Source organism: Tigriopus californicus, chromosome 6, assembly GCF_007210705.1.
Source record: "Tigriopus californicus strain San Diego chromosome 6, Tcal_SD_v2.1, whole genome shotgun sequence".
NCBI classification, from domain to species: Eukaryota; Metazoa; Arthropoda; class Copepoda; order Harpacticoida; family Harpacticidae; genus Tigriopus; species Tigriopus californicus.
Genome location: NC_081445.1, coordinates 9,080,145 through 9,089,697, shown reverse-complemented (window position 1 = coordinate 9,089,697; position 9,553 = coordinate 9,080,145). Strand labels below are relative to the sequence as shown.

The 9,553-nt window shown below is 41.5% G+C and overlaps 1 protein-coding gene across 5 annotated transcripts in view; it reads left to right on the top strand.

Annotated features, from left to right (window-relative positions):
* The first annotated feature begins 846 nt into the window (after positions 1-846).
* The window catches only part of LOC131882532 (anoctamin-7-like), a 49,735-nt gene continuing 41,028 nt past the window's right edge, over positions 847-9,553 (top strand). For 4 of the 5 annotated variants that reach the window (XM_059229697.1, XM_059229695.1, XM_059229696.1 and 1 more), the window contains exons 1-3: positions 2,029-3,113; positions 3,556-3,740; positions 3,810-3,900. In XM_059229697.1, the coding sequence (XP_059085680.1) occupies positions 2,484-3,113; positions 3,556-3,740; positions 3,810-3,900 (906 nt within the window). In that variant the 5' untranslated portion in view covers positions 2,029-2,483. Of the gene's footprint in view, positions 1,060-2,028; positions 3,114-3,555; positions 3,741-3,809; positions 3,901-9,553 lie in introns of those variants that run through there. The other variant, XM_059229699.1, reaches the window with a different exon arrangement.

Sequence of the window (9,553 nt, the reverse complement as noted above, 5' to 3'; positions counted from 1 at the left end):
TGAGCACGAATTGATTTGGAGCAAATCGAAGGCAAGTAGTGTCGGCTTCAAATGAGTTATGTTTTATTACCTACGAAAGTATCATATAACAAGTAATCTATGCTTGTCATTCTTAAGGTGCCTAGACACATAGAAATGAGTTCTTATCAAATACTTGCATGTTCTCAGTGTAAGGATTCTGTATGTGCAGGTTATCTTCAAAGAACGATAATTCTTATTCAGAAATAGAGCAATTGACATTGAAACATATTTGTTTTATCGCAAATTCTATTTTTTAAATTTTTATTTCCTTTGAACAAGATGTGTTTACACGTCTCGTGGATCTCACTGCCTCCTTAAAATTACGTGTTTATATCCATTAAGCATTTGCATGTCTGTTCATTTGTCTTTTTACCAGGCTCCTTGTTCCTTGTTTCTTTATTTCTATCTTATTTTCATAGTTATGAACTATAACTATTGTTTTGATCATTTATATGTTCAAATAATTGTTTGGCCTTTATTTCATTTTAATCAATCTCTTTCTTGGCTTCTACACAACACAAAAAATGGTTTAGATTCTGCATTAAAATGGGTTTAATGGCTTTAAATCCGTTTCAATTGTTCATGGCATGTCAATAATAATCCACAATTTTGTTTCTCCTATTGATCTCTGCAATGCCTCAAGCTATTTAAGTTATCCTAATACCTTATATCAAAACAAAAGCCAAACTGACCACTATCTCTATGAGGAATTCTATGGTGGCATATTAGTTAGCTCACAAGTGGAGGCGAAACCTGTTCATACGATCCTCAATATGTGTGAGTCGGTGAAAGGTCCTAATACTATTCTGACCCAGACATCTGAGGCAGTTTTTGTGATTCAAGTAAAATAAAGCGAGAGGGACCAGGAGCGTCATGTTTCGTTGACAGTTGTTGTGTGGTCAGGTCAAAGCCTCCAACCCTGAAGGACAGCCTTTAATGATCTTTGAGCGTTACTGTTAGTCACTCATCAACATGGCAACCGTCTCGAACGAGAATATTCCACACTATGGAAGTACGAACCAGTTAATCGACAATGAGGTAAGAGACATCGCTATACGGCCTTGGGAGTAAATTGCTGTGAGCGAAGATTGACACCGAGATTAACATCACAACCGGAGCTTCCATGTCATGTGACCTTCGATCGAGTGTAATGATAACTTGCTGGGAGAGGGCAATTCGTTTATAAAACCAATATATTCCATAACCCAGCGAAGAACCAAAGGACGAGCTGGTTGGATGTTATAGCCACATGTATTCCAAATCAGAGAAGCAGGGGCCTTTTTGTTCCCAGTTTCCGACGCTTTGATGGGTCCTGCTTTCGTAACGGGACACTTGGAACGGGACAACAGAGTATCAAAGCCAAAGAAGAGAGTAAGAAACAGTCCAAGTTATTGCTATGTCTGCGTGCGTGCGAGCGAGCGTGCGTGCGTGCGTGCGTGTCTGTGTGCGTCCCTGTTCGTATCTGCTTATACACCTCTGAAGGCCGAGGATCCTCTCTTGTTGGTGAGACCTTTTTCACGTGGTTCCTGGCAAAAGGAGGTTTTGTCCGGGCGTCTCGCTCCTCAGTCCCGTCAGACCGACAAAAGCTGGACCTACCCACTACTCACTGTAATACTGCATGGACTATGGAGTCTGAAAGCGTGGGCTCCATGCCCCAGCCCAAGAAAGCAAAAAGAAGACCACCCTGACGACGCCAGAGAACCAGAAGTTATCTTGTGCCGTCGTCTGATGGAACCAAAAATAGCTCGTTGTTCCAGCATTGGCCTTTGGGGTTCGCCGTCTGTGCCTTTGCTCGTATATGTAGTCATCGGCCGCTGTTGTCGGTGGTGGTGGCACATGGACCGAGAGGCCGGAGGAAAAAAGGGCGCGTGAGCTTGAAGCAAGGCCACTTACGAACGAAGGAAGGGGCCTTGTCGCTCCTCGTCGAGTCCAAAGTGGGGTTCCACTCGCTCCACTCGCGGCACGATTGCTCCTTCAAAGTTTGATGCGGTGGATTTCCTCGAATTAGTTGGTTCGGAGCCAGGAGTTGTTGAACAGGGTGATAGTGATCCACACCAATGTATGCGTGTGTGCCGTCCCAACCATTGGGGACGAATCATTGTGGGTGATGTGAGCCCATTCAGATGAGGATCGGTATCAAGATCCTGCCTCGTGTATTGGAAACAACTCAACGAGCGAGGAGTTTGGCCATTGTCGGTGTGTTTTCTTGGCAATGGTCGCATGATTGGTGAAGTATTGGTTGATCATGGCTAGGTGTCTTGTTATTGGTGGTTCCGAGGATCCTTGTGCAACTCTTGTGACCGTGATGAGTGAAAGCCTTGGCCCAAGCCCAGACGTGTTTTTAAATGATTCTAAGCAATTGTTTGGGTCCAAACGGCCTTAGTTACAAGGCAGCCGGTCAACAATGACTTGCGGTGTCTGCCGATCCCTTCATGTGACCTCGGCTCCAATATGATCTCAGGATGGATTTGAATTGGCACGAACCCCCCCACGCCCACCATCACAAGTCTATGCCCGAAATCCCATCCACCCGGAACCCGTTGCGAAAACAAGAGACCACCTTTGACGCCTCGCCTGAGCCCCGGACCAACCCGTACAAGAATTGCAACGGGATCAATCACATCGACTATCAAGTTTTAGTGGGTGAGGGAGCAGTCGAAGGTCGAAATGGCCTGGGCCTCTATGGGTCACCGGGGGTCTCTCCTCGGCGCCCATTGCTCTCGGCTCAAAGCCAGGAATCCTCGAGCAGTTTTGAAAGCGTCGGCCAAACTTCGGCCTCTGCACTCCAGCAGTATCCTTCAAGTTCTCGCAAGAGACGAGCCTCTCTCCGATGGTTGTGTAATAAAAAATTCATTAACAATAAGCAGAAAATCCCCGAGGAGTCGCTTTCCAATCCCGATCCCGAAGACACGGTAGATGTGGAAGAAGTGGCGGAGTGTGTTGAGGCCTTAGGCCCGGTGGAGCATTTCGTTCGACAGGAATCCCGGCGATCTCTGGGCTTGGCTGGAACCTGTGAGAGCTTCGATCCCACGAGTGATAATATCTTGGGCTTTGCCGAGCTCCTGCATCTCCAGAAAAAGAAAGGCCTTCGAGTAAGTCTGGAATCAGCATCTGTATTCACGGTTGGATTTCCTGAAACGCATCTGAATGTTGGTAGCTCCGTTTCGCCTACGGCAGCTCAACTGTACAATCATCAATGACATGGCATAACCAAAAAGGCATAAGTTTTGGCTCGCAGACCTTCGGAGCTCTTGGCCGTCATCAAAGACTGGCCCAATCAAGTAAATCGAGTCCACGTCGAATTAGTTCCCCGAGGCTAAGAAACGTGGGTAGAAGATGGCTCTTTGGTCCCCTCCAGGGGTTCTTCCCGGCATTTGCTGACAAAGAAGGGTAGAAAATGAGGAGGTCCACTACACGTAGACGTAAATGTTTCATGGCTTCTCCCTCTGTCCCTGTTTACGTTTTGCCAATTCTGAGGTGCTAGAATGAATGAGGTCTTTTGCATTGTCATTGATTATTGATTTTGGTCCTTAGATCGTGCAAAATGCAACGGGATTGCGTTATGGCGTGGATCTGGATTTGATTGGCGGAAGAGATGATATTACAACTTACTTCTCGGACGAACAACGCAAAATTGACTTTGTTCTAGTCTATGAGGAACGGGGAATTATTGAAGAGTTTATTGATCCCGAGGCCCTAAACGAAGACGCCAAACCAAGGTAAAACAATACAAGACACAGCTTAGCACTCTAGGGCCCGAATAGAAATTATTTCATGCTCCATTACAGGAAATCTGGAATGAAGAAGAAACAAAAGTTCAGCTTATGGCGCCAGAAGTTCATGGCTTCCATCCACGCCATCGGGTTGGAAAGTGAAGAGGTAGGCACAATCTATAGACACTCGACAAACTTATTAACCATTCGCAATGACTAGATCACAAAGGACGTGGGTATTTCAAACATTGCACCTGAAGATACGGAATTGGATTAGACCTAGGCTTTAAACTACCGAAAGAAAAATCACATTGAAAATGTGGAAAAGGATTTTTTGACAGCAAAAGCCAGTGTGAAAGCAAGGATCTGACTTGAATGCAATTTTAGACAGGTTTTGGCCGTCTAATACTTTATCGAAAAGAAAGTTCAGGTACTTTCGGGTGGGTTTCAGTGAGACAATGATTGAAGTTCTGTCTCTGTCAAATTAACCTCCTGGAATTTATGACACCTCAACTCACAAAACCTCATCATGAACCTACTTCCATGTGGGTCAATGGCTTTTTTGGCAACACATAATTCAAATCAATACCAAACCAGTTAATACGGCAAGCCAAAATTCGGCTGCTGTATGGTGATTCGGTATTAAGCAATGTGCTCTTGAGACTTGGCACCTTATCCTCTTGGCGCACAATTCTTTCCGGAGACGTTTGATTGATGCTCAATAGAACAAAGTGTACTATGTAGGTGGATCCCAAGAGACCGAGGAAAACTCTCGCCTCAAAAAGCCCATGTGGCCCAAGCTCCCTTCAAGCTTGAATGAATACGCAACCACGTGTGCTTGTTCTCACTTGAGGGGTTACTCAACTTTTGTAATCCTAAAATATGAAGGCTCTCAAGGCATATCAGGAAGAACCAATTACTTGTGCATTATAAATCAGTGATTGACCAACCGCTTGACATTAGCTCTTAGCCCCAGGTCCTTATTTTGGCCCACGAGCTTTGATTAAGAGCAGGAATGATATGGCTTTGATCAGTCATGTTTTGTCAGTAATTAGCAGGGCTCGGAAGGCTGATAATTTTTTGCCAAATGATCAAAACAAAAAATATCTACAAACGGGAAATGCGTTTTTGAGCAATTGAGAAAAATGACCACAGTGAAGCAAGTCTTGTAATATGCTTTTTTATTTGTATTTTGCTGTTTATTCTGAATATGACAAAAGGCAATCACGCAGTTAAGAGAACTGACAATTCTTATTTGTAACCAAGCTTTTTAAGCTCAGAAACAATAAAATTGTTGCTTTTCTCATTAGGTAGTCAGCACCCCTGAATAACTATTCAAGACTAGGCCCAAAACAGAGCCAATTAGGTAGAAGATTAAGGGGAAAAAGTGTCTTCACATGGAGTTTTGGCCTCAATTTGATCATCCTCTTTGTACCTTCTTATCGTTTTTGTCAGGGTGACTAGACCTTGGCGAAAAAAACAAACAACACTTCCCTTTGCATGAAAGGTTTAAGGTTTTGGGGTTCCAATAGGGGATGTCAAGAAAAGGTAACTCAAGGAAAAATGTGGTCCGGCACCCCGATTTTGGGCATTTTGGGGAGAGAGAACTAAGACAAAAATCACAGTCAACTCGCACCATTCGCCCATTGAATTTTCAATAATCGAGTGATTTTAAGCGAGTTGTGTTACAAAACCCTACTAAATGAGCATGTTTGGTGTGAATCAGTGAACGCACTATCAAATCGGCTCAATACCACAACGCTAATTGCCTATACAAGCATGTAAAATGGAATAAAATGTCAAAATCCAATGCATGCACACAGTGCGGTTTGGCTGGGCATGTTGTCTTTGATTTTACTCCATGGAATAACGTCAGTTGTCCATGAACGCCTTTACTTGACTAGCCCTATTGTTTGCTTTTTCAGGAAGATCAAAAATTTGTAAGGCTTCTCAAGGCCAAGGCAAAAATTAGGAATAATAGTGAACGATCACAACAGCGGTTCAAAAGATGGATTTAATGGATTTATGCATAAGCTCGTCTGTTCTTGTCTCATCTCTTATTACTAGCTACGGTAGTTAAAATGCCCTATCAAGGCCTGAGGGAAATATTCAAACAGATTTTGGCATTTTTCTACCTCGCCAAATCACATGGAAAGCTTCATTGCATCCTACCTCAAAAACATTTTTTCACCTAAAAAACACCATATTTTTCAAAAACCTGTTTGAAAGAAATTAATAGCACACCTAGTTAGGACTGGAATACCAATGGGGTCCAGCCATTATTTGACGCTTGAATTGCAAAATGTTGAAACTATTCAAAATGAGGATGTTTTCTATGTAAGTCTCAAGTGTCAATTCGCAATTCATACATAGTTAAAAGACAAAAACAAAGTTTGCATGTCTTCGGTACTCTTTCCGTTCCATTTTCTTGTTGTTAGCAGCCCCCAAAAAGTTTGCCTTGAATGTCATATTTCCCTAAAGACACACTAATACAGAGGTGTACTGTAAAGAGCTTGCCTCACAAAGGCTTCACAAAACCCCAGTTTAGTTGGGAGGCACTTCTCAAACTTTTTCCTCTATGGTTCTTTAGTGTTGATAAAAGCGTGAGCTCCCTTACGTCAATGGTATTTTCGCCTTCCTGCTTCCGTTCTCGGCATGTGCGGATCCAGGTTTTGCCAAAAGGCGAATCATGCATTATAAATGACCACTGTGGTCACATAAAGGAGGGCCTGTGCGCATTCAAGCAGCTTCAAATCAGAACTGGCCAGTTGAAAAAGCGAAATATCGATGTCGAAAGAAAGGAGGAGAGCTTTCAAACCGAATGGATCTTGGATCAGCAGTTCTCAAGGCTAGAGGACAATGTTCGACTATGTAAATGAGATCATGAGGCGAGCGGGAGAAAGAGCTAGGCTTCCAAGTTTGTGATTGGATTTGTGTCGGGTTAAAAGACATGCAGAAAGAGCTAAAGAGGAACTATTGCATATTGGAGAGAGATCAATCGAGCCTCGCCATGACATTATGATTGGGATCGAATGGATCATAAGTGGCTCGGAACACTAAATGGCTCCTGGTTCCAACCAATGGCATCGATTGCTTTTCCCAATAATGCGAGACCTGACTGCATGATTATACGAACAGATACTTGGAATGCGATATTTGTATCAAGAAGCCACCCGAAACCTTCATAAGTGGAACCCAACTCCGAAATTGGAGAATTGAAAACACAACGCGTTGCGGAACTTTGTGGACATTTATGAAACTTAAGATCCCGGCCTAGCTAGAAATTTACTTGAATACCCGAGGTCAATGATTATTGTTGGAAGATATCGTAGGCTGAAAAGTGCCTTCGAGTTATTGAAGGAAATTGGTCAAGTGGTGGTTGGTGTGTTTAGTTCAAAACAGTTTTGGACAATAAACCAAAAACAAAACAAATATATGATCTCTTTTGTTTAAGTAATGAATGATGATACATAAATGATCAGGTTCCTCGATGTATTGCAATATCATTTGTATGTTCTTAATTGATTATTTCCATCGTTATCACATTATTCCACACTTTATACACAAAATCCAGACTGTTCTTAGTATAAGGTCGCAGAACTTTATTTCAATTGATCAAGGTCTCGATAAAACTAAATGCTACCTTGCTTGCCAACCATATTACTGATATTGGTTAAATGTTTCAAGGTTACAATTAGTATACATAAGATTCGTCCTTTTTCGCCATAATCAAAGGCGCTCAAGGATCAATATACTTTAGGTGGGAACTCGAAGGCAAAGCATTGATTTGCTAAAATATCTCATATAAAATTTTCCTTTTTCAAAAAAGCAAACTCTCATGCGAGCCATTGTTCACTTTCATAACCAAATGGAATGCTCAGACATAACATATTTCATTTTCGACTATTTTGTTTCGGCCATTTGTCCAGTGTAAAGGAACTTGAAACGACAGACCATTTGGTCACATTGATTTTGGCACTTTTTTTTTAAAGTGTTTAATGAAAGTCACTTAGAATAGGGTAGACCTCTTGTTTTTTGGGTTGAAAACGATTAGCTTTGGATTTCACTTCAGTAGAAAATCATTTTAGACTTTTAGAAAGTTGAGCAGAAATGACTTGTCCAATATGCTCGCATGGATTACGAGTAAATTCAAGAAAAAAACCTTTTTCCCAATATGTTCGATGTCAGGTTCTCGCCTTAAGATGTCTGAAACATAATTTACAACCCAGACTCACTCTAGTTGAGAGTGAACAGCTGCTCAAAATAGGCCCTGAAGGCAATTACCGCAAATCTTTCTAGTTGAAAGGGACCAAGTGGCCTTCCAAGGGCCCGACTGGAATGTTTTCTGCCAGATGGAGCCATTGACATTTTACATTTTTTAGTATACAGACAGTCCGCAAAAGCCACCCATTACTCTCCCAAATGCCTTTGAGGCATGAAATTCCACTCATCAAAGGCACACTTGTAAATATGGAGTGTCAATCCAGCACCGCTGGATTGGAGGGGAAACGAGTGTGAGATGAGAGATTGCGTCAGCAAATATTGACTTTCACCCAAGCTTCCCACCCTTGAGGATTGGCATTCTGAATGATTGATCTCGTGGCCTTACGTAATTTGAGGACTGACTTGACTCTTTCCCCACCCAATTGAATTAAGTAGGCTCAATATCTGACACATTAAATCCACGGTCTTAGTCATAGAGAAAATAGACACGATATTTTAATCCTTACGGCCTGACCAATAACCGAGTGCTAAATTCAGGTTGCCCAGACGAAATATCTTCAGGGACACAGAGCTTACGGGTATTGGCAATGTTGAACAGGGTATTTTTAATAGAGGCAAGTAAACTATTCTTTTGTCATTGAGTGTGAATTCCAGAAGGGTGTCAAAACTAGTTTTTCTTATAGTAGATACTCGTTACCATAAGTCTCTTGACTTGCAGCTTGTCGTTGCAGAATTTGAATCTGCTGTGAAGAAAACTAGTTTAACAACTCTTTGGACTTTGCCCTCAATGGTAAAAAAAAACCGCGTTCTCTAATTATGAAAATAAATGAGAGTATGCAGGGTCACTCTGTATTTGGACAAGCCTGGATCATAGAGATACTTAGAGCTGCCTGGTTCTGAAGTCTGCCAAAAATTAAACTGATGGTTTGTGGCAGAGGTTGCGTGAAAAAACCATAATTTCCGATGAATATTATCTTGAGTTACTCAAACAAAAGAAGGTTTTAATGTTCTGATTGAGGGGGGGGGGTCGAGAAAATAGTTCGGATTTTAATCAAAATGTTTTGGTTTGAGGTTGTGAAGATGGGCCAAAAACAATCCAAAAAAATAGAATAAAATTGAAAAGGTGATAAATTGTATTTTATTTGGTTATCCAAACAAACGGTTCATCTTTTTTATTGTAAAAATAAGTCTTGTCTTGGAATAAGCAGACTCATATTTACAACTTTGAAAAATTTTGAAGCAATCTGAAACCATAAATGGTCTATAAAATCAAAACCATCACTCTGTGATAATCTAAGTCAATTGTGTATAGATAGATTACGGCATAATTCACAGAAAAAAAGTAAAATACAGCTTCAGTTACCAATCAATGCCAAACAAAACATGCATCCTAAAGAAGATGTGATGAAAATAAAGACACTGGCTAGAAATGGAAACACTGAAAAAACCAAATAAATGAAATCTCTTTTTTCCTTCTTTAATGGTTTTTGGAAAAAAAATGACAAGTATTTTGTTTTTGGCAACGTCAATCGTCGAAATTTTGCCAAAGTATTACAAAATTCCTTCACTTTCCCCACTTCACTTTCCCCAAAATC